At 42.7% G+C, this 27596-nt stretch overlaps 1 protein-coding gene across 15 annotated transcripts in view; it reads left to right on the forward strand.

Annotated features, from left to right (window-relative positions):
* Nucleotides 1–27596, forward strand: part of BIN1 (bridging integrator 1) — a 117776-nt gene that overhangs the window by 24400 nt on the left and 65780 nt on the right. For all 15 annotated transcript variants that reach the window (XM_079968879.1, XM_079968871.1, XM_079968885.1 and 12 more), the window contains exon 2: nt 23648–23728. In XM_079968879.1, coding sequence (XP_079825005.1) covers nt 23648–23728 — 81 coding nt within the window. The remainder of the gene's footprint in view (nt 1–23647; nt 23729–27596) is intronic.

Below are 27596 nucleotides of genomic sequence, written 5' to 3' on the forward strand. Positions count from 1 at the left end.
CCTGCTTTCTTTATGATTTGAATATTGTCCAGTTATGATCAGTGAGTCTGGCTTCTCTGAAGCACACAGCATAGGGTTACCCTATGGCAGGGGTCAGCAAACTTTTTCAGCAGGGGGCTGGTCCACTGTCCCTCAGACCTTGTGGGGGGCCGGACTATATTTTGAAAAAAAAATATGAACGAATTCCTATGCCCCACAAATAACCCAGAGATGTATTTTAAATAAAAGGACACATTCTACTCATGTAAAAACACACGGGCTGGATTTAGAAGGTGATTCAGCTGGATCTTGCCCCTGGGCCTTAGTTTGCCTACCCATGCCCTTTAGTGGTGCTGCTCTCTTTCTAGCCTTGTTGATGACTTTTCCTTCCTTATTTCAGTGGTGGTTTTTTCTCCCATGATGACTCTTCTTCCTTTTTTGAATACCAACAATTATTCCTATATATGTTTGTAGAGCAATATCTGCATCTTGTGTGCATCTTTGTTAACACCAAAATGTTATAAAGTACATAAATACAAGAGAAGGATCTGCAAGCTTTGCATATGCATATTCTTCAAACTTGCACCTTCGGTAGTACAAAGAAGCACAGCTTATGTCCACTTTCTGGTTTTCAATATGGCAGTGGGGAAGAAGTTGACACTCCTAATCTGTATAGACTACAATAACAAATTATAGCAGAGTGCTAAGGGCTTTCTGGAGTAAGTTAACATTTACAGAAGGTTCAAGATAGATTTCTGTTCTTGGGGTTCACCCATAAAATGTTCTACATATAAATATGTGCAGCTGTCCTTATTCACAAGTGGGTTTTAATGCTCTGAGAGAAAGACTGTTTTGCTCTGCAAAGCTTGTCTGCACTTGTCTATTGTTGTGGGTTATGCTGTTCTTTCTACTTAAATTCTTGTGCTATGGGCAAGTAGTTTCTTTCCAACATCTTGAGCATTAACATTGGCAGTGGGGTGGCAAAAAGCACCAAGATGATTGATGCTACAACTTGGCTTCAACATTTTGGAGTCTTTTTGTTTTGTTTTTGTACTCTGTACACTAATGCATTAAAGCTGGTGTGGTAAACTTGCCCCCAACCACTCGCCCCTCCCTCACCTGTCTTTGCTCTCCGGCCAGACCAGGTTTCTTGAGCAGGGTTGGCAGGCACGTTTACATTTACAAAACAGAACAAACTAGAACCGGTAAGGCTGCCACCACTCCCTTTGGTCTGGGGAACTCAGAGCCACAACCCAGGGAGAAGACTGTGCCCAATTATTACTAGTTATCTCCACTCCACAAGTTGTATCCACAGACTTGCAGACAGAAATTCCACGGTAGAGCGTAACTAAGCGTAAGGCTAGGAATTAGCTCCCCCCCCCCCCCGGAAAGGCACATAAACCAAACAGTTTCTTCTTTAAAAATTTATTTTAAAAGAACATAAGAAAACATGCTAAAATAGCAGGCACTTCTTTAGTAAGTTACAAGCAAGAAAAACAAGAACATTGTAAAATCTAACTGATTTACATACTCACGACTAAGAGACAGATAGAATGGTTAAAGTCCTTTCAATGTTCCGCATTCAGAGTCTTTCGCAATTCTCCATCACAAAGGATGAAAGGACGGCTACTTAGATGGAACATCAGCAGCCGGGCGGTTTGCGGATTGCAGAGCGCGCCTTCTCAGCCAGTCCCATGATCTTTTATCCCCAATTTGCCCCGTAGCGTCGGAACCCCCGAAACCAATCATAACTCCTGATTATTTTCAAATTCTCCAATGACCAGTCTGCGGGCTAATCAATCTAACTTCTGGCAGCTGGTCTCATTAAGAACCCAGAGCCTAAATCAAAGGGGTTTCCTCCCTTCCGTGGCGTTTATGCAGATGCACATTCTCAGGCAATCAAGGCCAGATAACATCACTGAGGGAATGCACATAACTTCGGACCCAGGTGTCAAAGCTTTCATTAAATCAGGGGTTTCCTTTCCCATAGTAAACCTCTCACACCCTGGGAGCCTTTTAGTCTGAGGTTAAAGGGACAAGACTTATTTCCCATGGTCCTTGTGGCTTGTTGGTTACCCACAAGGCCTCACTCTTGTTGCTTGACCAAGGAACAGCTTCTAAACAGAGACTAACTTTACTACAGCTGGCATTCCACAATGTAGCTAAGCCAAAGCGTCTAGAGTTTGAGTCTGTGCTGCTATCATTAAAGTCAGTGGTGACTAAATATACTACTTGTATACTCTTTGGGTAAGTGAACTGTAGCTTGGTTGGATACAAATGTTTAACGTTGCTATACTGTACATATTTCTTCCAAATAACGTTGCCATGTAAGTAGTCCATTAACCGAGTGATCTTAGACAAGCTGCTTTCTCCATGTGCAATATGGAGGTTTAAATTTTCACCTATCTTGCAAGGTTGTAATTGTAAGAATTCCTGATAATTTATGTAGTGTATTGAGGACACTCAAAATATTATAAAAGGGCTAAATATTCTGCACATGCTCTCAATTTCATTGAGGGGCATCTGAGTGGTCCCTTGTACAGTCTCTCGCATCAGGTAGCTGATTACTGTATTTATTTATTTGACAAAATTTATAATGATGGGAAACTGTAGTTTAAAGCAGGACACACACACACACACACACACACACACACACACACACACACCAACCAACCAACCCACCCACCCACCCACAGACGACATGTGTGCAGGTCTTAAGGATTCTTGCAGCTAATATACATTTTCATAGATCAGGTCTTGCTACTCCACTGAAATGGTAAATGACCATGCAGTTTATATCCTCCAGTTATCTGCTTAACAACAGCATCTTAGCCATTTAAAGCTATGCTTAAAGGCGCATGTTATTTTTGGCTTTCTTTGAGCTTCTTCTGCTGGGGAACTAACTTGCAGAATGATAAGCAAAGCAAACTGTTGAACTCCTCAAAAGGGCACTTGTGATTTATCTTCCTCCTTCTAAAGGAGCGGGTGGTGCTGTGGGTAAAACCTCAGCGCCTAGGACTTGCCGATCGCATGGTCGGCGGTTCAAATCCCTACGGGGGGGGGTGTGTGTGAGCTCCCATCGTTCGTTCCCAGCTCCTGCCCACCTAGCAGTTCGAAAGCACCCTTCCGTGCAAGTAGATAAATAAGTACCACTTTATAGCGGGTAGGTAAACGGTGTTTCCGTGTGCTGCGCTGGTGCTGGCTCGCCAGAGCAGCTTCGTCTCGCTGGTCACGTGACCCGGAAGTGTCTCCAGACAGCGCTGGCTCCCAGCCTCTAGAGTGAGATGAGCGCACAACCCTGGAGTCTGTCAAGACTGGCCCGTACCGGCAGGGGTACCTTTACCTTTACCTCTAAATTCCCACTGATTTGAAACAAATGCTGGAACAGAAATGACTAAGCTGCTGAATGTGCTGAGGACGCAACATTAATAAGAGGCCTCTCAATTCCTTATCATGGTATAGTTTTCAGGGAGATGCACACTCTCTCTCACACACATTTTTGTGGTGATCTTTTTCACAGATCCTGTGTGAGTTGCGTTGGCTTTTTGTCAAGGCAGTGGGTTTTGCAAATGCTGGAACAGTTTTGTGCCGAGATTGTGACTTTGCCAAACTCTTGGCTGAGCCAACAGGTTGGTGGCTTGTGATTTTGATAGGTTGGAGGCATTCAGTTTTATTCATTCATTCCCTCTTTTGAACAAAACTCAAACAGAAATTCATCATCTAGAGATCACATGCTAAAGCCAATCTGTAATGGCTTCACCACTATTTAAAAAGTGGTGAATGAGCTGTAATTTCAATATACAGGCAAATCAAAGCTGAGAACATGAAGAGTATAGAATTTACACTGAAATGTTGAATCATTGTCAGTGTGCATATGTGGGATGGCTACTGTATAGCATCCATAAATTTAGTCACTTGTTCAGGCATGGGGAACATGTGGGCCTCCTGAAATTGTTGGATTCCAACTCTTACAACATAATGAGCACAACAGGCTGATTGGTAATGTTTGTAACAAATTTCTTTACTGGTTAGTTCCTAACATATGAATCAAGTCCAGGATGTACACCATATACAATCCTTAAGCAAGGTATATAACCTATGTTCATATGTTGTAACTATTTCATCTGCGTAACAAGGTATTGTATTTGTATTGGATTCCAACTCTCAGCACCTTCATCCAGCATGGCCTTGTATTACAGGGAAGCCATTTAATTATGAACTGGTATATCTTTGCTTGTGTGTTTTAAATGTATCATTTAATAATGATGAGAAATGGAATTCACCAGTATTGCCTACTTCTCAGCCCTCTTTGGAAATTCCATGCTGAATACACTGCAAACAAAGCAAACAGCAAAAATCACACACCCACAAAAATCCTGCACTTGCATTCTTTGCAGTCACGTAACATCATCGTTGTCATGGCAATTGGCCATGATCCTCAGACCTTTCCTCCACTTAGATCTCAGCTGTCAAATCCCCAGCCAATCACAAACTATGACATCCCCCAAGCACATGACCTTATGGCTCATAATACTAAATTCTTTCCATTTTCTATTATTCCTATTCATGAAGTCATCACCCAGCAGAACTTTCTCTGAACTTTCCCAGGATCCCTTTAAGTTTCTAGCCCTTTGGCAAACATAGCTTAAATGTTTTCAATATTTTTTAATCCACAAGCACCAAGAACATTTATTTATTTCTAAACCAACAACTGCAACCTGAGAAGCTCAGCAGGTGTATTCTGTGCAAGAGTCCAAATTCAGTAGCCCTGTATAAGCACCCTTACTTCCTGATTTTATTCCTGTTTACTCTGAAAGTCCCACAGACTTCAATAGATGCATTCTTTAGAAAGTGTGCTTAGGGTTAGAGTGCTAGTGTGTTGGGTTATGCCTTCTCAGTCCTCCACACAATTGCTTTCTGTTGTGAGCCAGCTCAGACTTCCACTCTTAAATGTATTTAACCACCCCCAGATGTGTAATGTGAGTTGTCTTGTGTGTGCAGGGACGACATCTGGGAGTGGGTATGGTAATGTATGGTGACTGTCCGGTGCTTATGAATGATGATGGCAGGAACCAGGATGGCTGAGAATAGACACTTGGCTCTAAAGATGACAGCTGACAATGGTGTCCGATACAGCAACACCCTCTCGACTGGGCATTTGACTGACAGCAACACATCTCCACTGTCTTCCTAGCAGTAGCTTAGTCCCCATGACATTTACAATCACAGCTATTTTTTACAGTTCAATTTTAGATGCTGGTAGTATGTGTGTAAAAAAAGAGAGAAGAAAAGAATAGGTCTATAATAAAGAGAAATTCCTGGCAGGAAAGGCAAAGATCTTGCAATTGGAGAGCTGAAACAATTTTTAATATTCAGGATCTATTTTGGAATAGAACTCTGACATCAGCTTGGTCTTCCCATCTCCCTGCTGACATTCCAGTACTATTGGCTAAACTACATATGCCCATATGCCCATAAAAGTGAGATTCTTCTGTTCCTATGACGTGGATGTTCTAGCGTGAATCATTTCTTTTAGAGTTGTGGTCTTCACGTATATTAGGCTAATGAATGAACATCCTGTGACAGTAACTTTTTGGTCACATGGCTTAGGTTTTTAGTGGTGACATAAAGATGGAAGGCTTCCTGTACCATTACTGGTCTCCAAGGAATCACTCAAGAGCATCACTTAAACCTTCATTCCATAGTGTCTGCCTGTGGACACACAAAGCCATTGTTCGCTTTCTCTTACAATAAACTGCATCTAGAATTCAACAAGATACTGCCAAGTAGTAAGACAAAGTGAAGGAGAACACCACAAAGCCAATGAGGAAGGGCGAAAATGCTCAGTGCTGGACCGACACATTTTGCTAGCCAGAACACAAGGAGTCACTGAGTGTGTGCTGTGACTGCAGCATGCCCATCTCATCTTTTGCACATACAGGGTGCTGTTTGTTGCCTCCCTAACTTGCCTCCTAGGGCATATGCCCCACCCCCCAATCCAGGCCTGAAAGTGAGCAATTGTGGGGTGTTCTATTTAATGGAAGAAATTTGAGAGTTGTATGGGGGATGGCATTTTAAATAGTAACATGTTCTTTGTCAGGCTTTGCCATGAGTGTCGTCAAACTCTTTAGGAATGTCTATTGCACATCCTCATCTGGAGGCATAAAGGATTTACACCTGGTGCTGGATGGGACCATATACCCGACTGCCTGCCAAACAGCGTCTAGTGTATCCACAGCATTTTACTTGGTTGTATGACTTTTGATCTGAGCCTTTGAAAGGACAGGGTGATGGAGCAGTGCCTGGAGAGGCCATTACATGTCACCTGTTCCAAATTGATAGTGGGGCTTATAGGAAATGGCTTCTCTGCTAACGGATATTAAAGAAAACTCCCCTCTCCTCCCCCCAGTCCTTCATGGAATCTGTCTTCCAACTGGCTTTCTGCATGTGGTGGAGGAGGAGCTTAAAATGAAGTGACAAACGATACAGGCTGTACAGTCTTATATTGGCATGACCTTTCTTCATTTTTCAAGAGGCAAAGATTGTGTGCAGATGTGCTGTGTGTTATGTGTTAAGTGGTAGAATCATAGAATTGTAGAGTTTGAAGGGACCACGAGGGTCATTTAGTCCAACCCCCTGCAATGCAGGAATATTTTGCCCAATATGGGGCTCAAACTCCTGATGCTGAGATTAACAGTCTCATTCTCTACCGACTGAGCTATCACAGGCATGGTAGAAACGTATGCAGCTTACTGTATATAGTTCTCTTAAGGGTATTAATCAGACTTTAATTTTTGAAGTCAGAAGGATAGATCCTTGATGGAAAGATGAGAGGCCTTAGTTGAGTGCCCAAGGACATTCATTGCATGCAGGAGATCCTAGGTTCAGTCTTCAGCATCTTGGGTAATAAGGATCTCTGGCACCAAGAATGGGAATGACTTTTGTTGGAGACCTCATAGAGCAAATGCCTTTCAGAGAAGATAGTATTGAACTAGAGGGACTAATGGTCAAACTTGATATAAGACAGCAATATTTCTTCAAGTGCTTTTTGGATTAATCTAAAGCAGGAGTTAGCAGACTTTGGCTTTGCATGATCTACTTTGTAGAATCTTGAGGCTGGTACAAAATACATATATTGAAAGAGTTCGGATTCCAGGAGATTGTTCCAAATGCCCCATCTGAACTGAGTTCTCAGTCCTTCCACACATAAATCCTCTCCTGGATACTCCACTGCCCAGCTCTCTTCATTTCAGCAGTATAGCTCATGTGGTTTTATAGCTGCCATTGTTAAAAAAGATTGGGCAAGGATTTCTTAACTCCCAATTCACCCAAAGATTTCCCAGTAGATCCTGTGCTGCCATCTGCCTTCCCTAGCCTACATAGTTTTGTCACTGTGTTGATGTTAGAATTGAGAAAGAATTTTTTTTGGCATGTAAGCTACATACAAATAAATAAATAAATAAATAAGGAAGTAAAATTCAACAGCATGGTGTTCTGCAGTCAGTTCTAAGATCTGTGCTGTTTCCTCTGCTGTAAATGAAAGGTGAATAGTATGTGGAATATATCTTGTAGCCAGCTTAGTTCCTTGCATTTTGCTTCATTTCCTTGTTGCTATGCCAAAAAGAGGAATTGCTTCCTTTCCTTCCTTACAAACTCACCTCTATTTTAATCTGAGCCAACTCTTTAGATTACATCAGGACACTTTCATGTGATGACTGCATCCTTCTCTGCACATAATCACAGGGAAGATGGCAATTACTTTGGTGTAAATGCCCCAATACGTGTACCTTGAGGACAGAGATAGTCTAATGGACGTTTGTAACCTCACAGTCTAAACAAAAACAATTTTATATTGTGAACATTCAAAATCCTATGTTGAGCTCTTCCTGCCCCTTATGTAAGAAACTGAAGCACAGCTAAGGACATTTTGCGCTGTCAGATGATGTCCATCAAGATAACGCAGTATCTCCAGCTTATAACATTACGTTAGACTTTTGGGGGAAGAGTCTAAACTCATTTGAGGGCAATGTAATTCAGCATCTCTGTTTCTTTAGTCTTCCTGGCACATTTGTGAGCCAGAATTCTTCATCCAGCATGCTTTTGATTATGCTGTTTAGTTCTGATGTCAATTTATATGGTGCCCCAAAATACAAATGTATAAGTTTGTAATGGTCTCATGTAGGTGAAAACTTGAAGAATTGATTGATTGTCCTAGCTTGCTGTTACTGTAGTTCTGGGCATTTCCTAGAACCACATCAGGAAGTGCTGTCATCCCTCTTAATCCAAAATAAGACCTGGATGTATTCGCGATACCTCTCTAAATCCAGAATAGAGGTCATAACATATTTTGGCATGTTACCAATGAGTTGTCCCCCCCCCCAAAGGGCTTCATTGTTCAAGGAGGCTGAATTCAGACATGACAAAATATGTGTTGCCATGATGACAACCAGGCATAATCTTTGGCCTAACACACTTCTTTCTTAGTTTCCTGTGAATGGAGGAGAGAAGATTAGAAGCATTTACTTTGAATTAGTATCAAATCATAGTTTTTAATTGCTTCCAAACTGTGGTTTGCCTGAACCATGGTTTGTCCCCAAACCAGGCTCAAACTGTAGTTTCAGATCCTGATTTGTGGGCAAACCATGCTTCAAGCAAATTGTAATTTGCTGCATTCAGACACAGTGGTCAGCTATGGTTTGTTTGCCTATAGACTAGGATCACCAGCTACAGTTTAAGAAAAAAACTGGCTATCAAAACTAATTTCAAACTATAACTGTAGTTTGTTTTCTGACGTAAAGACCACTTATGACTTGTGGCTAACTCAAAGCGAGGGCTTTAAAGCTCCCCTCCTATGTAGAGGAAGCTAAGGAAGGAGTGTGCAAGATTGAGGCTTATGCCTGCTTATTTTCATAATCGTTTTAATCCTGCCATTCACTCATGTTTGCTGTATTCCTCCGGAGCATTCACACTGAGGTTTTTAGTGATAACATTGTACTGTTCCTTTGTGGGTGAGGATTTGTTGTTGTTTAGTTGTTTAGTCGTGTCCGACTCTTTGTGACCCCATGGACCAGAGCACGCCAGGCACTTCTGTCTTCCACTGCCTCCCGCAGTTTGGTCAAACTCATGCTGGTAGCTTCAAAAACACTGTCCAACCATCTCGTCCTCTGTCATCCCCTTCTCCTTGTGCCCTCCATATTTCCCAACATCAGGGTCTTTTCCAGGGAGTCTTCTCTTCTCATGAGGTGGCCAAAGTATTGGAGCCTCAGCTTCACAATCTGTCCTTCCAGTGAGCACTCAGGGCTGATAGATCACAGCTAATCTCTAATATTTCAAAGAAGTTTTTTTTTGTCTCCCTCTCAGGTAAGTTAGACAGATCAGGACAACCTCTTCCCCTCCACTTTCACACATGCTTCTGAAACCATGCCTTTGAGGTTCATGCTTCTTTAGAAGATCCATATTATGAGAAGTTCATGAAGCTCTTCAGCTTTTTCGTCTACCTCTTCTGTTGTATGTAATTGTTTCTCTGTTGTTTCTCTGACATGCCTTTTTTAAACAACAACAACAACAACAGCAGCAAGCCCGAATGAATATGTCCAGTGCGGTGGCAGAGATAAAGAGAAACTATACTGGGGATTTCTCAACAGAGCTCCTATTGAGTTGCAGCAGCAAAAGCTTTCCATTGTGTCTTGCTCCAGTCCATCCGGCAATGACAGCTCTTGTCCACTTGCATGTAATATATTCAGCATCTGTCACCACCCTTCGAACCCAGAACTGAGCAAACAAGGCTTCATGTCCAAGCTTGGTAATCGAGCCCTTTCCCAGTGTTGTCAAAAATAAAACCTGCTGATCTTTAAATCAGATCTCTGTTATCTGAGAGCACAAAATATTTATGGAGAGTAGAAGTGAGTGAATCTGTAACTGGGCCTGCAGGAAGAAGGCAGGAAATGGAGAGATGCTGGATTTGCAACATGCTTCTTTAGGGTTCTTAGCAAGAATTGTAAATGTTGAAAACACTGATTTGGAAGGGTGTGCATGTGTGTGTCCAGCCTTTCACAAAATCAATTTTACTTATTGCAGGAAGGAGCTCTGGTGAGCATCAAAGGGATGTATGGGGTGAAGATGGTTCACCAGGCTGGGTCCCTGGCAATCCTAATAAGGATGTGGCAGGGCCAAGCATCTTTGTACTGGTGCATTCTTCTGAGAATCACTGGGAAAATGGGAGGGGGACAGCCCCCTTCTTGAAAGTATTGGGGCCCCTGGCCCCCATGACCCTCCATAGTTGGTGCCCCTATATGTTACTATGTTATGTACTTTTGTGTTTTTATATTGTAAACTGCCCTCACATAGCAGATCACATTAGGATGCAGCTATAGCTTAATGTTTAATGTGTACCTGCATGGATGAAGAATGCAGTGACTTTTTGCTTTAATTGCTGGCAAACACAATGTGTGTCAATAAAAATCCACTTGTTTCATGAAAGAAATGAAGTTGTAGTTTACAGGCATGTGTTTGAGATGCTTGTTTGTGTAATGCTTGCTTAAGGTGGGAGATGTGTACCAAAGTGAAAAATTGTAACAATGGGAATAAATTAACAACAGCAACAACGATAATAATATTTATACCCTGCCCATGTGGCTGGGTTGCCCCAGACACTCTGGGTGGCTACCAACACATATAAAAACATATTTTTCAGGTGACACTAGGTAAACTCGAATCCTTCTCTCTGTCTCATTATGAAAACAATGTTGCTGCACCTCCGGGTAGAGGGTGGTATATAAATTCAACTACTACTACTACTACTACTACTACTAATAATAATAATAATACTGATTGGGGAACTGTGCTTTTTGGATACCCCCCCCCCCCAATCAGGAGTATACTTGGCAGCTGGTAATCAAGATTATTCTCCAGAAGAGGACCTGCATGTTGAGCATGTGAGAAAACTGAATAGGAAGCACCAGAAACCACTCTGTAATCCTCTTCTGTCAATTCCCTCCAAAGTTAAAAACTATAATTAGATGCAACGTGAACAGCCCTAGTAACTGAGGCTTCCCTGAGAGACTGACATTGGTTCAGGGAAATGTCAATGCCTAATTTAGAAAACCAATTTGACACAAGATCACAGGCTTAAAACAGCCTTTTTCTTTTTTGCTTACTGCCTTTACCATTCTTATGGCCGGTGTTGGAAAAATAAGGCATTTTCTCCAGTAATCAGCAACAAGCCTATTTTAGTGGTCACTGGCAAAAAGGAGAAACTTACTAGAGTTCCTAATAAGACAGAAAACTGATATGGATTCTGGAACTGAAATTCTTCTTACCAAGAAACTTCACTTAAGTCGAAACTTCCATTAATTTTCTAAATTTGGTATTCAATATTCATTAAGAAACAGAAGAGACCTCTGCTTATTTCATGTGGCCATTACTGCAAGTCTGCCAATCTCAATCCCCCCACCTCCCAATGAAAGGACTTGCAAAATAGCTCTTTTTAAAGAAAGTTTTTGGGATAAAGAAGTGGGTGCCGCCCACTGGCTTAGCTCCTCCACCCACTGCCAGTATGCTCCTTGTAACACATTGTCCAGTGAGAATGTGGCCCTCAATAGAAAACGTTTTCCTACTTTTGTAAACCTGTGGGTGTAGGTAATCACATTGTTCTGTCTTCTTGGCACTTAAATATTGAAAGATGGTTTTCTCTCCTTTCCCTGTTTACAGCTTGTTGTTTCTATCTCCTTCAAAAAGTTTTATATTTTTACATGGTTCTTGCTTCTGAATTTTGAACAGCACTTAGTTGGGAAATTCAGGTTATAGAACACTTGACCGTTGATAGCAAAGCGTGTTCTCACTAAAGGAGAGCACGTGTTGCGGATGGGGCCAGGCAAAGCACCCAGTACAGTGGTGCCCCGCAAGACGAATGCCTCGCAAGACGAAAAACCCGCTAGACAAAAGGGTTTTCCGTTTTTCGAGGCGCTTCGCAAGACGAATTTCCCTATGGGCTTGCTTCACAAGACGAAAACGTCTTGCAAGTTTTTCCCTTCCCCCCCTTTTTCTAAGCTGCTAATAGCCGCTAAGCCGCTAATAGCCGCTAATACCGCTAATCCGCTAATCTGCTAATAGGGATGCTTCGCAAGACGAAAAAACCGCTAGACGAAGAGACTCGCGGAATGGATTATTTTCGTCTTGCAAGGCACCACTGTAGTTGCCAGGCAGGATAGATTGAAGGGGCCTGGCTTGGATTGGTGGTTGGTGTTGCTGGGGAAAATTTGATGTTGCCAATTTGGGGGTGGGAACAGAGGTTATTTAAACAAGGTTCACAGCAAGCTGCTTTCTCTTTCGCTGTGGGCACCGGATCACCCGCCTGCCCTCCCTTGATTGGGCTTGTGCTTTGACCTTGCTATGCCTGTCATGGGGTCGTCCGCCTTGGTGCAGGGGCCTGGTAGGAATTTTTCCTTTTGGCTGATTAGTGTGTGCCAATTGGTTTTTGCCTACTGTGTAGCAAATCGTCACAACTTGTAAGGTTGGCGGTTAGGCATTGGTTTAAATTGGTTGGTGGAGGGGTATGGATTGGCTGTGCCTGTCCCTCCAATGCTGCTGCTGCACGGGAATTCCGTTAAAGGAATTCAGGGGCTTACCATCCTTTCGTCCAAACCCCTGGAATCGGGTGCGGGCCGCGTAAGCCCCTGGGAGCATGCGGGGAGAAGCTGAGGGTCTGTGCCGCAGCTCTAGTTATCCCTGATCTTGTTCCTCCACACTGGCTTTCGCTGGAATCCGGGAGTCAGTGCTGTCCCCCAAGGCGGGGGGGGGCAGATAGTCATAACCAATGCCTAAGCAACCACTCACAGTTTGTATGTTTAATAAAGTTGTGGCCAAAATTATGCCAAAAACCTTAAACAAAAATTTATGAGTGATGTGTGAGTTATTGGGGTAGGGGTGTTTTGGGGGACCTCAGCACGCAAGTAGCTCCTGCTTGCACAGTGTAGAAACAACGATGCATTTTAATTAGAACAAATTGTTTGAGTGTTTAATCTGTGAATGCCTGATCAGATTTCATTTTTACCTGACTAGGAAATCACTTGTGTACTATTGATCAGTCCCAATTTGAAACTGGATTTACACTGAGTAGGTTTAGAAGAATAGTGACCATGTGGCTTAACTTCAGCTCTAGTACGTAAGATGTTAGCTGTACTTGGACGACTGAGAAAGCACACAATCTGCTTTTAATAAAAAGGCCCTTAAGCCTAATAGTTTCTCTTTGTGCAGCTGCAGATTTGCTCATTCAACATTGGCCATCCTTTGCTTTAATGTGATGTGTGAACCCAGGCCATTATATGTTTGAGCAACAGGGACTTCCAGAGAGACATGATCATTATACGGTTGGGCATCTGAATTGGTGGGGAAATTGCACCTTTTCAAAATAAATAGCTGGGCTGTATCATTTACTAAGTGGCGGCAGGCTGCAATGCAAGAAGATGTGTTATCCTTTTGCTCCGGTGTGGCTTTGAGTGGGATTCACCTGTCAAGTTCAGTCAGCACAAGGCCTGCATGAGAGCTCCCACTTGCATAGCAGGCCTTTTCCCCTCCTCTTCATGCCCCCTGAAATTGGGTTGGGGGGGGTGTCAGAAAAACCCCACCCCCCTAATAGTGGGATGGGCGAGGGGGGGGGTTATTTCAACTGGCAAGCTGCAATGTTTTTGCACCAATGGGCATTCGCCATAGCACAATGTTGAATCTCACTGTCTGTCTCCTGGGATGGGGGCAGCAGCAGCCCTAGACATTGTGGTGGTCACCCTCCGAAGGAATCCCTGTATTTTGTAGCTAAAGGGAGGTAAAGGGAGGGCAAAGTAGGCGGGTGAAACGAAGGGACTAATTTCCTGTCTGACCTAATGTTCTTTCCGTGCCACTTGACGAGCTACCTTGATGCTGTGGCATGACCTAAAGGCCACTTGAAGCTTTTTCTCCAGATAAAATTTGTTTTGCCAGAAAACTACACAAGATGGATTGAGGCCCTTATGAAGGTGAAAGGTGCACTGTTGGACAGGCTTCATATCTTATGACAGAGCCCTCTGCTTGTGCTGAAGCAGCCCAGAAAAAGACGGCAGCTATTCCTATCTAAAACACACACCTGCTGGTTCAAAAGCTGTGAAAGATACTGTTTGAAAATGTAGTTCAGAAGAGATTTGTCATGCTCAGATTGATTTTTTTCTCTTCGAAAAACTAGGGCAGGGTTACAAATCACAATGAGGCTGTGTTCAGATGGCACTTTATTCCATCTTCCCAATGTTGTCTTTCCTGATATTTTTCATGCTTTATGTCATCTTTCACACAACGTAAAGCCACTTCCAGAAATCTAGTGGATGTTTACTGCTCATTTCCGTGATAATTGCTTTCAGAAAGAATTCGCTTGCAGTTCTGTTAACCAGGAAAATTTGTGGGAGTTTTGCACTGTAATTTCCGCACTGTTTTCTTGGACCATGCATGTGACCAAGTTGGGTAGTATTCTTGCCTACAATTCTTTTCCATCATGGGGATGAGTTGGGGAACAGAAACACACATGCCCATAAAGGGTGGCAACATGTCTCATGGTGTCACACCGCAGGTGTGAAAGAAATTTGGTGCTACATGGCTATGCACTTATGAAAAAGCCGCAGTCCCACAGCACAACAGGCAATGTAATGTACAAGGAGCATTAGAAACTGGAGCAAACAAAAGTGCTAACATCATAACTAGGAAGACGCATGCAATAATCTCCATGTCTGAGTGCACCCTGAGTCTTGTGGCATCTTTCAAAAGGCCAGTTGATCCTCTCCTTTCTGTGGGTTTAGTCTTTGTGACAAAGGAAGCTGTTCTGAAAGTCCCACCACTGGGTAGGTAGATAGTTGCTGCAAAAGCTTATGCCACAACAAATCCATTAGTCTTTAGTGTTACTGTCCACAAGATGCTCGTTGCAACATCCTAAGATAATCATCTGAGGCCCTACCAGGAAAAAAGGCGGGGTATAAATAAATATGACGGCAACAACAACAACAACAACAACAACATATTTTGAGCTTGGGGCCTTGATGTTTATGTGGTGATCTCAATTCCAGAAAATTATTGTTTGCTCAAAATACAGCTAACAAGCACTCATTTGTAAGATAAGACAAGCAAAATATTTATACCATCAATATGGTTAGAAATGGCTGCCATCCTCACATTGTATCTTTGTAACAGAAGATATTCTCAGAAGATACAATGGTTTATTATTTTGAGTCAGGAAAATAAATTAAAATAAAGCTTCAGTCTAGCTTCTTAGCCTTTTAAGGGTGAAATTATTCAAGGTGTGTGCTCATATTAAGTATTTCTTCACTTGAAGAATTCTGTGCCACATTTTCTTAAGGATGTTTTTTTTATCCCAGAAGTAGATGCAGTAGGCCAGAAGATCCTGTTACTCCAGTCCACAAACCCTCTAACTCAATATTGATAGCCTGAACGAACAGATGTTCAATCTGGATGAAATAAGTGTGTGTGTGTGTGTGTGTGTGTGTGTGTGTGTGTATAACAGCGTAATAATAATAATAATAATAATAATAATAATAATAATAATATAACTATATTATATCCAAAGTTCACAGGGTGGTTTATGGTATAAAATTAAAAAAATAACATAATAACAACCCCCCATACATCCCAAACACATTTAAAAGGCCATAGGTCTGGGCAAATAATGTTTTCACCTGCTGCCTAAATATATATAATGAAGGCACCAGGAGAGCCTCCCGGGAGGGGGGGAGAGTATTCCACAAGCGGGGAGCCATGGCAGAAAAGGTCCATTCTTGTGCTGCCACTCTCCAGACCTCTCATGGAGGAAGCACACAAAGATGAGCAACAGGTGACGATTTCAGGGTCTGGGTCTGTTCATATGGGGAGAGGTGATCCTTGAGGTATGGCAGCACTGGCGGAGGAAGAGGAGTGCGGGGGGGGGAGTGCACTGCCCCTGGCAGTGCTATCCTGGCAGGGTGCCATCATGGCTGCCCCCCCGCCTGCTCTCCTCCCCCCCTGGTGCCGGAGCATGAAGCTCCGCCACTGTATGGCAGTCCTGAGCCATTTAAGGCTTCATAGGTGAAAACCATCACTTTGAATTGGGCTCGGAAACAAAGTAGAGCAGTGCAGTTGGGCCAGGATTGGTGTAATATGTTAAAATCATCTTACCCCTGTGAGCAACCTGGGCACTGAATTCTGCACTAGCTGAAGTTTCTGAACGTTCTGATCCCTGTGTATTCACCTAAATGTGGATATAGCTTATGTGGGAATCTTGCTTGCATAGATAGGACCCTAGATATATTTCAGTGGACCCAAGTAGGCTCTCTTCTGATGTTCTAGGTAAGGGGTTGGAGCAAGCCACCATATTGTGATTCCCTTCTCCCATATTAATTTCCTTTGTCTCTATTGAATGTCTGTGAAGATGCCGGTGTCTTGCTGTCTTGGTCTCTCTTAATTATTTGCATCGGTGGAATTTCTGTTCAGCTTCTTATGCTATTGATGTTGGTTTTAGACCATGAGCATCCTGGGTAAAACAAAACACTACAAAAAACTGACCTATGGAAGTCTCTGCCAAAACCCATATCGAAAATTCCAGGATGTTCCAGGATATTGGAGGTGAAAAGTCATATCCTGCTAATAGACTTCCATATCTGCAAAATATGTATAGCATTATTTTTCACACTGCATCTATGATATGGGGGCTGTTGCAGGCTCTGTGTTGTATTGCTGATCTCTGGGTGTTAAAACTGCCAGCAGTTCTCTGGGTAAATGGAAGGTACCAGGAGGAATGTGGCAGAAGGAAGGAGCTGTTGGTTATTCAACAGTTTATATGCAACCAGATCATTGGTTCAGCCTCCCACGTGTTTCCCCTCCCTTTCCTCCTCCTCCTCCAACCATACAACAAATTATTGCCATTGTGAGCTGATCCTGGGTGCTACATTGACTTCTGCTAGGTTCTTTCCATCAACTGTCTTTGGGCAAATCTGCTCCATTTATAGCTGCAAAGAGCCTGAAGTTTCAATCCTAACTAACTTTATCTGGCTTTGCAATGATCCGACAGATTAAGCGCGATGGCGTTACGCAGGGGGAGGATGGGGGAGAGCGGAGCGCCAATAGCTGCCTGCGAACGGTCTAATCTGACACCACTTGCACTTACTTCTCCAGGGGATGGATGTCATCCTATGAGCTCACAGTTCATTAGTGGCCAAAACGGACACACATGACTGATGTTGCTTGTGTTCTTTGCCATCTGCTGCTTCAGCAAAAGGTTTTGTACCAAAGCATTTCTCTTGAGGATCTGTCTGGATCTGATTTGGACACACTTGGGTGGGAAGGTCAGTTGAAGTCTTCCACTTCATCTTGGGTTTGGTCCTGTTCCAATTCCCAGGGGTTGGGTGCTGCCTCTTGTCAACAGCCAACACCACATCCCTGTTTGCTGTGGTGTGAGCACAACAAACACCCCTTCCCTCCCTCTGAATGGCGATTTCTCCTGATGCTGGAGCCAAATATCTGCTGCATCATCTGCCTCTCCAAGAGGAGCCCCTTGCAGAGATTTTGAATTCTGTCTGAATTTTTTTAGGAGTAGATCCTGCATAGAAAGCCCTTCCACATGCAAAATATGGCAATGGCTTGAATTGGGATGGTTTGTAATATAAGGCAGCCCTCCCCAATCTGATGCCCTCTAGATGTTATGCGATTCCAACTCTGACTACCCCTGACCATTGGCCATGCTAGCTGTGGTTAGTGAGAAATAACTTGTAAGGCACCAGATTGGGGGAGGCTGATATAAGGCATTGACCATCATCACAGAGGCACAGGGTTTGGAATAGTACCTTCCAGTTGCTGGAAATCCCTGAGATTAAGAGCTATTTAACTGTGCCCCCCCCCCCATAATTCAAGGCTTTTCAGGGCTTTTGCACATCATGCATGCCTACAAGCAGCACTTTATACATTCTGATCTACACACTCTTACAGTGTACTCTCCTTTTAAGAACCTGGTAACATATAAAGCCTGAATTCTGTCTCTTAGAAAGTCAACAGTTGTAAGAAGTGGTATAGCCTGTGCAGTTTTCAGACAGCATTCAAAATTCACCAGGTGCATTTTGCACCTGGCTATCAGCCACTTGTAACCAAGTGAAGATGCCCAGGTGCCAGGATGATGCCTGACCTCTCCATCTTCTGAAGGTGTGTGTCTGGGGATCCTTGGATCTTGACTGTTTTCCCACACTAGCAACACATCCTGAAGAATTCTATCCATTATATTGTATCCGCACAAAGAGAATGAATTCAAGGAACCAAAAAGTTGTATTGAAAAATAAGTATTTCAAGCCACCTGGCCCAAAAATGGCAACTAGGCATTCTTTGTGGGTAACCTTAACTCTGATTTTGAGTGGAGTGCCCTACCTGGGTGGATGGAGCAGCCAAGTAATTTCGTTGTCCCCGAGAGGGGGCAATGACAATAAAGATATTATTATTATTATTATTTTTATTATTATTATTAGGAGCCATTTGGTGCCTAGCTTATATATTGGAGTTTCTAACACTGTTTTCGAATATGACTAAAATACGTATTTATTTCAGATTTATCCCACCCTTCCTCCAAGAAGTTCAGGGCACCTTACTTACCTTATTTACTCAAATCTAATGGCCACCATTTTTTGGGGACAAAATTACATTTTGAAAATTAAGGTGCACATTAGATTTGATGGCACATTTACATTCCCCAGCAAATACTCTTTTTGGTTTCAAGGTTCTGAAAATTGAGGTGCACATTAGATTCAAAGGTGCATTAGACTCAAGTAAATATGGTGGTTCTCTCAACCCTCTTTTTATCCTCTGTGTCATCCTCCACTGCCTGTTTCAACAACCCTGTGAGGTAGGTTAGAGAGCAAGGTTATCTGTTTAGCTTCATGGCTGAGTAGGAATTTGAATCCAAATCACCATGGTCCTAGTTGTTTTGGAGTGTGGAGAAGTTACACTCAGTATTTGGTTAAAGCTGGCTGAACCCAGTCCTGAAGTTTTGTAAATGATAGTTTCTTGGGACAGGAGGTTGGTAACTATTGTGAATTTGCAGCAGGCAGAGAAATTTAACCCTTTCCTCTTTTTCTGCACTTGCTCCTCAGAAACTGCTATTTTGCATTAGGAGGAAGTTTCCCATGGGAATGCCAAAGAGCACGATTTGCAGAAATGATTTTAATTAGGGGCATGGCAGGGGAGGAAAAGGTTAATTTCCTTCTTTCCCACTTGCTGTGAGTCCAATTTTCATTATTTTTTTAAAAAAAACCATCCATTTTTTAAAACAGAAAGATCAATTTCATATTTTATCTCATTTGGCCCTCTGAGTTGAACCATTGCAAAACTGAACTATTAAAAATACATAGTAATTAATTAATCAGACTTCTTGGGAACTATTGCTTCACATAAATTTTGAGCTCATACACATGTGCCCTAGACAGACCTTCAGCAGACAGTTCCATGCCTGTTTTTATGGCCGCATTTTCTACATGCGTTGCTTGTTCTGTGTCACCTTTGAGCTTTTGTAACATTCTGAGTTCTTATCTTTGTTAAATGACCCTTTCCCCAGTTTAGAATTGATCATTTTACCTGTGCGTCAGCCTATGCTTTTTCAAATAGCTCTTTGTATTAGCTATTCCCTTGTTCTAATTGAGGATGGTAGCTGGGAGCCAAAGAAGTGTGCAACTCCTTCTGTGTTCTCAAAAAAGACTCTGCATTAGGGTTTTCCAAACTGCTGCCTAGAAGAACTATGGCGCAAAGCTTAAAAATCTTTTAAAAACACATTCTATTTCCTTTCAGCTTTGCCATTTACTCTTACACTTTCTGTATTTAGTGTGAAACTATAAATATGACCACCTCAATATTTTGAAAGAGCTACCAGAATTTGCTCTTGGAGTTTGATTTTACTGTCTCTCACTGCGATAGCTATTGGAATATGCAGCTCTCTAGACCCCTTATCCAGAGTTGTGCATTTCCTAGAAAGGATTGAAATTTTGTGATTTGGCTTTTCAAATGCATTCTGGAATAATAGGTGAAGACACACACACTTAACTATCCCAATTCTTCCCTGCTCTGCTCCCTCTTTGCAAATGTAAATTTTGTCAAGTAATGCTGTATTGCTATGAGAAAATTGATTAGAGGGCTCTTTAAATATGTGCGGATAGACCTTAATCTTCTCAGCCTAATCAGGGGATGTGTGGAGCAAATGAAAAAAGACTTGGCAGATTGATCCTGCATAGTGCTGAGTTCACCTGCCTGGCTGTTTGCAACCTTGGTGAAGGTTGCAAGCAATTGTGATGGATAGAAGTGATGTGTGTGTGTGAGAGAGAGAGAGAGCGAGAGCGAGAGATCGAGTGCACAGCATGAATTGTTACCCTCCAATGGGTAGCAGGATATTAAAAAAGGAGTAGCAGACAATTGTGTACCCTTGATTTCTTATGCATGGTATGCATGCAAAATGCAGCTTTAAAAATGCTGTCTCAGGAATAGTCTTCAAAATGTGCAGTTTGCATTCTGTTTATTATTTATTAGACTGCTTTTTAAAGCCAATTTGCTTCTCAAAGTGGTTTACAAACATGTGCAAATACAAATCCATAAAATCTTAACAGCAAAACCAGCTAAAACAGTTGAAACGACAGATTCCAACAAGTTAGCATACCAACAAAATAACCCATTTAGCTTGGAATAATGGCATCTGATAGCTTAGATTAGCCCCCAAAGGGCAGTATGAAGAAAAAAAAAGGGGTCTGTAAGGCCTTGAGCAGGAGAACTTCCTCCCCCAACCCCAAAAGGCTAGGTGGATTAATAACAGGCGTGGTGGAAACACAAGTTGTTGGCCAAGTGCGTATCACATTCCCTGCTAACATAGCCTTCTGTGTTTCCAGACTGGTTGAGTTCGGAGAGCTCCAATTTCTGCAGAGGGTGTTGCTTAGCTAGCCACCCACTCAGTGATTAAATACTGGTCTTCAGTGATGTTTTTGCACACTTGGACAGAATGATACTCTGAAACCTGAGTGCTTTGTGATGCATGTTGCAATGCTACAGAGAATCAGCTGTCTATACGTGTGTGCATGTATGACTAAATTCAAAATGACCGTGTGAAATGAACGGGAATCTTGGATCTCTTTCTAAATTCAGTGCTTGTATACTAGGGATTCTTAGAGTTTGAAGTAGGTATCTCTAAGCAGGGCCTAAATACCGTATTTTTCTCTCTATAAGACGCACCAGACCACAAGATGCACCTAGTTTTTGGAGGAGGAGAACAAGAAAAAAAATGTTCTGAATCTCAGAAGCCAGAACAGCAAGAGGAATCGCTGCGCAGTGAAAGCAGCAATCCCTCTTGCTGTTCTGGCTTCTGGGATAGCTGCGCAGCCTGCATTCGCTCCATAAGACGCACACACACATTTCCCCTTACTTTTTAGGAGGGAAAAAGTGAGTCTTATAGAGCAAAAAATATGTTGGTTGATATGTGGGTTGTGTCTTGAGCTCTGTCATGCCAACAAACAAGGAGGTAGCCACCATCTTCTGTATTTGTTATCAGTGTTGGGTGAATGAGGAGGTTCTTTATATACTGATACCCCACTTTCCCCTCCAGGAATGCTACACACACACACACACACACACACACATTCTAAACAGCAGGAATACTGATGCACCCTAAGGAGAATGGCTGCACTCAGATGATACTCTGAAGTCTGAGCCGTAGTGCGGAGGACTGGCAATGACTCCCCCCTTCCTCTGCATGTAATTGGAAGAGATTAGAAACTTCTATGTTTGGTTAACAGGAAGCCATAGTTTGTTGGTACTTCAGAAAGTTGCAAACTATAGTTTCCCCTGCAAACCAGGAAGCTTTGATGGATCAGTTGAACGTATCCATGTAGTTTTAAATGACTACTAGTCATGATGGCTATAAACTACCTCCAGGATCACAAGCAGCATGCCTCTGAATAGCCAGTTGCTGTAGAGCAGCAAGAGAGGACTGTTGTCAGTATGTCCTGCTTATGGGCCTTCCACAGGCATCTGGTTGGCAAGCTGTTGGAAACAGAATACCAGACTAGAGAGGCCTTGTGTGTGATCTTGCTGGATTCTTCAAACTTTCTTCTCTCCATAGGTCAGTTACAAATATTATGTGCCATACATTATTGCCCATGCCAGTTCCCTCATGAGTGGAACTTCATGATTTCATGCATGAGCTGCATCAGCAGGTAACATTTTTAGGTGGCCATGTAAAATATTTTACATGCACATCTGAAACAGCCCTAAGTGTGAAGCAGCCCTAAGCATGATTTGTGGCAGCTGAAGCTGTTTACATACATTACTGTTTGTGTCCTTTGCTGCTCCCCCCCCCCTTCAGTCACTCAAGCTGAACAGCCTTGGGTTAGCTGTGTGGGCAACTCCACTTTCAGTGACCCACTTGAATCAAGAGTGTTAAAAGGGAAGGGCTGATAAATAAAGTGTCTTGATTAAGATTTGCTCCGCCTGGAATGGTGGGTGAACTTGATTGTTAAAAAGGACTCTTGGTACTAAGAGAGGCCTGGCTGGTTGCCATGGTTATTCCAAGCCTTCCTGGTGGCATAATGATAACAACAGGACTCTCTCCCAAGCTAGTTCCAGTTCTGGCTGAAACTTTTAATATTTTTTTTTTAAATCTGAAGATAACATTTATGCCTCCAGCATATGAATTTTCCTCTTTCACAAAATAGTTTATTTGTGAGAAAAGATTAACTGAAGTTTCTCTTGGGGGACCTGCACAGTGGTTTATATTGTCTGTTCAGCAGATTTTTCAGTACCACTCTTCTCCAGCCAAAGGCTGGACAAATAAGTTTTGCATGAGAAATATAGTCTGTGAGTCATCCGAACCCCCTTCAATTTCTATGTTGCATTTCCAAAGAGTTGGTAAACTGGTTTGCAGTGGAAAATTAAGTAGATGAAGTGCAACTCTATAGTTTTGTATTTAGTACCACTTTATTAGCTGAAATTTTCTAACTATCAAACATTGACTTTGTGATGCAGGAGAAAAAACCACAGAGAAAACTACTGATGTTAGGAAGCTGCCTTATATCAAGACTGACCACTGGTCTATCTTGTCCATAGGGTGGCCATTTATGCATCACCAAAAAAGGAGGGTGCTTGTTTGCATATAATTTGCATATACTTATATGCAAATTTAGAAAACGTTCCTATAATTGATATAGAAATGCAATACATTTCATGATAATGAGAGGGACTGATCTGTGTGACAGCTCAGCTTGCTGTTCAGTGCTGTTGAGGGGCAAAGGCAAGGTTTCTGCTGTCCAAGGTCCAATCTCCCTTCTAATGGTTCATTTTCCTTCAAAGCCCTTAAAACTGGAGGACTATTCACAGTAAAGTAAGACATGCAGTCACTCTGTTCATCCAGTACTGTCTTCTGCAATGGGCAGTGGGCATCCAAATTCTCCAAGCAGAGGGGTTTTCCTGCAGTGTTTCCTGAGATCTTTAAAAGTGACATTCCCAGGGTTTGAACCTGCCCCCTGTTCTCTGCCACTCAGTAAAGCTGAAACTGTGACCCCCCCTCCTCTTGAATTGTCTTTCATTGGTTACAAATGTTCAAATTTTGTGACTTCAATACCCTTCTCTGTTCTCTTTTTCTGTGCATGTGCAGGTCCTTCAGAAACTTGGCAAAGCTGATGAAACAAAAGACGAGCAATTTGAACAATGTGTGCATAACTTCAACAAGCAACTGGTAAGCAACTTTAAATATACGAACAGTCTTGACCATTCCTTAATCCCTGATGAGTGTATTCCTGAAAGGGTTTCACATACTATGGGCAGACTCATAGTTGGAACTGAGGCTGGGTGAGAATGATATCAGTAGGAGGAAGACCTATTAACATAACTTCAAATTTCACCATATTCTTACATTATACTTTTAAGCCAGTACTACTAATCTTTTTTTATGAAATGGGACCCCATCTTACAGCCTCCATATTTAACAGTGAAGGGAAATATATGGAATTTCATCCAGGCTGGCAAAGGAGAGATGGTGTGATCTGTTTCTCCTTCACCAACTAACTTGGCTTCCGTGCTAACAATTGGTGGAAGAAAGGGGCCTTCCTCCATGAACAGCATGGAAGTGCAACAGACTGGCTATTGGCCAAGATGCAACAGACTCTTCTGTCCCTCCTTCACCATGAAGCTGTTAGCAATCTCCTTCAGTGGGGTTGCACAAGCACTTCTGAGCTGGCTTTGCACAATGGCAGAGAGCACAAATAGCAAAGAAACAACAGTAAACAGATCCTTGTGGCTTTGTCTGAGGTAGTTTGACCACTGTGAGGAAAAAGCTGCTGGACTAGATGGACCTTTAGTCAAATCCATTGGGATTTTTTTGTTTTTTTTGTTATGCGTGTGCAGCATGCAAATGTAAAATGTAAAAATGCCCTGAAAATGATTTAAAAAACCCCAAAGCTAAAGCTAAAACCAGCCTCTTTCAGAACCTATAAGTTCATGTAGAAACGCAGCTTGGAAATTTTGAGCGAAACCATTTGTGTGTGTGTGTGTGTGTGTGTGTGTGTGTGTGTGTGCTGAGGAAGGCTTCAGCAAGGCCTCCCTTGACTCAAAATAGCAGCCTCCCAAGGCTATTCTGTATTGTCTAACTCATTGAGGATATGATATGATGATGATTTAAATGTTGGGGCTTTATTCAGTGCATTTGCCTGGAATGTTTAATTTGCCTCACAATGTCCTGAAATGGCAGGCAACCGTGGGAGGGGGGGTTGACCTTGTTGTTTGCAAGGCTTTTTCAAGTAGATGAAGACTTCAGTATTAAAGTGCCACATGCTGTGTGAATATGCAGCCACTGTGGTTATTATAAACCTTATGAACAAATGTTGACAAAGCAGCAGGGACGTTGCAGTGCAGACAAGTAATGTGAATCTGGCAGGTGCCTGCTGTTATATATCCCAGACTTGTTTCATGCAGTACTTGCAATAGTATTTATTAAAAAAAAAATCCTGGTTTTCAGTATTTAGGTCTCAAAACAGCATACAATCACATAAATATACAAAATTTTAAAATCAACATTAAACCCCAAAAAGGTAAAGCCTCAGAAATTAAAAAAATCAGAAGTGCAAATGCATATAATCACAATCAAAGAAGCAGTCATGGTACAAAGGCCTCCTAAAATAAGATGGTTTAAACAAAGTTCCAGAAACTCAACAGTGCTTGTCCATCATCACCTGAAAGCATGACTTATTGGCATGAGTCATGCTTCTGGTCCATGGGGGACCATTAACAGTGCTTCCCCAGATGGTCTCAACAATCGACAAACAAGTCCTGGACCTTAGACTAAGTCAATGGTTTTCAGCCAGTGTGCAGTGGCACCCTGAGGTGCCTTGAATGATGGTCAGGGGTGCCAGGGGCAACACTAGTCTCTGTTCCTCTCTCCTTCCCTCCCTTCCTCTGATGCCCTCTCGCATCTCTGCCTCCCAAAGGCTTGCACAGCTGTTTGTTGCAGCATCCCGGGCTACAAGCTCCTCAGGTGAATGGTGCTTCTGGGGCTGGCTAAGGGGTGCTTCCCAGGCCCCTGTGGGGCAGTGTGAGGAGGCATCTCTCTTTGGGGTGGGGTGCAGAAGCTCAAGAGACTAGGGATGGCAGCTGCAGCTGCCCTGAGGGAGAAGGCTGAGGGAGAAGGCTGAGGGAACACTCCCCAAGGGAGGAAGCTCGAAAATGGGTGAGGGGCTGTTGGCTCTGCAGGCAAGGGGTGACATAATGGGACTCTTGAGCCCCACGGGGTGCCACAGAAAGAATGGAGTTGGTCAAGGGAGCCATGGACCCAAAAAGATTGGAAACCTGGACTAAGTTATTAAGGGTTTTGTACACTAGTACTAGAATTTGGCTTGGTGGCAAGTAGGATGCCATTGCAGGTGTTTTCACACAAGTATAATATGTTGGCAGTAGCTTCTTCCCATCACCAGTCTAGCTGCAGCTTCCAGACTAGACCCAAGGGCCCACTTCCATAAAGAGCATGTTTTAGTACAGTGGTACCTCAAGTTACAAATGCTTCGGGTTACAGACTCTGCTAACCCAGAAGTAGTACCTTGGGTTAAGAACTTTACTTCAGGATGAGACCAGAAATCATGCAGCAGCGGCATGGTGGCAGCGGGAGGCCTCATTAACTAAAGTGGTACCTCAGGTTAAGAACAGTTTCAGGTTAAGAACGGACCTCCAGAATGAATTAAGTTCTTAACTAGAGGTACCACAGTAATTCAGTTTGAGGGTAATAATTTTCATGAGCCCTATGGAGACCTTTTGGCAGGGCTGGTCAGATGGGAAGGATGAATAGTATGTGAGTCGGGAAACCAATTCTGGGGAGGGGCCCAGCAGCTTGCCAGGAGGAAATTCAGTGACAGTGGATGTCCTCAGTGCCACGAGAAAGGTTTTTGAACTAGGCTCTGCCCCAGTCTCTTGCTAGCAAAGTGCTTCCCCCCTAGGTCAGACAGTGAACTCGCACTATTGACTTTGTCTTACAAGGATGTGATGCTCATTGCGGTGGCATGAGCAGACCCACAAGCATGCCTCCTTGCCCATTCTCACGGCTCAGGATGGGATTTCTGTGAATGATTGTGCCCGCCCTCCTCTTCAGAAGGGTAGTTCAGGCGGCATGTCAAGTCTTAATCTGCTAAGTGTGTACCTTCCAACTTGATATATGTTTAGGTCATGTAGCAAATTCTGGAATAAAACCTTTTGTAATAACCAAGCGGAGAGTCTGAGTATTACGTCTGCAAGTGGGATCCAGGACAGTCATGGAGGTGTTAGCTGGGAGAGGAACTGTATTTATTGCCTGGTGTATTTATTGCATGATGGGTAGGAAAATGCAAGAATTCTGAAACATGAGCACTTCCATTTTGATGTGCAGCAAATTAGTAAGAACACCACTAAATATATTGTTCTAAACTAATGGTGTGGACAAGGTTCTGAATGAATAGGAAAAAAATGTCAGCTTCCCTCTGGTGCCAAATAGCAGCTTTTCTGTGATTATTTGTATGTTTTAAACATACTTTATGTATATATATATAGTTTTAGTTCTGTTAACATTTGCTTGTTTTTTAATTATTATTTATGTTTTTAGTGATTCTTGTTTTTATTTGTAAGCTGCATTGAGTACCTTCAGGGGGAAAAAAAGCTGGGGTATAAAAAACAAACAACCAAACAACAAGGGCTTTTGTTGATGCTGGTACTGCCCTACATTCCCAACTGTGGTCATACCATAAGTGGCTACCCAGTCCTTCTTCTCCCTCTCCCTCTCCTCTACATGTAAAAAGGGGCACAATTCCCACTCCACAAATGGATCTCTGTGGATAATTTTTTGCTTGATTGCCCAGGTCTCTGTATTTACTTCTGCTAGTATAAGTATAAAATAGCCCAGTATATGTTCATTGTTCATCAAGCCAGTTGCTTACACTTAGGCTGCTATAAGCAGCAGCCTATTTCCACAACCGTGGAATTATAGTTGGGGCAACTAGAGCACCAAAGAAAGCTGATCCGGTGCAGCTAAAGAGCCTTCTGTATTCAAGCTGGTATCCCAGGAAGGATGGAAATGGCTTCTGGGCATC

Source organism: Podarcis cretensis, assembly GCF_951804945.1.
Source record: "Podarcis cretensis genome assembly, chromosome: 1".
Classification (NCBI taxonomy): domain Eukaryota; kingdom Metazoa; phylum Chordata; class Lepidosauria; order Squamata; family Lacertidae; genus Podarcis; species Podarcis cretensis.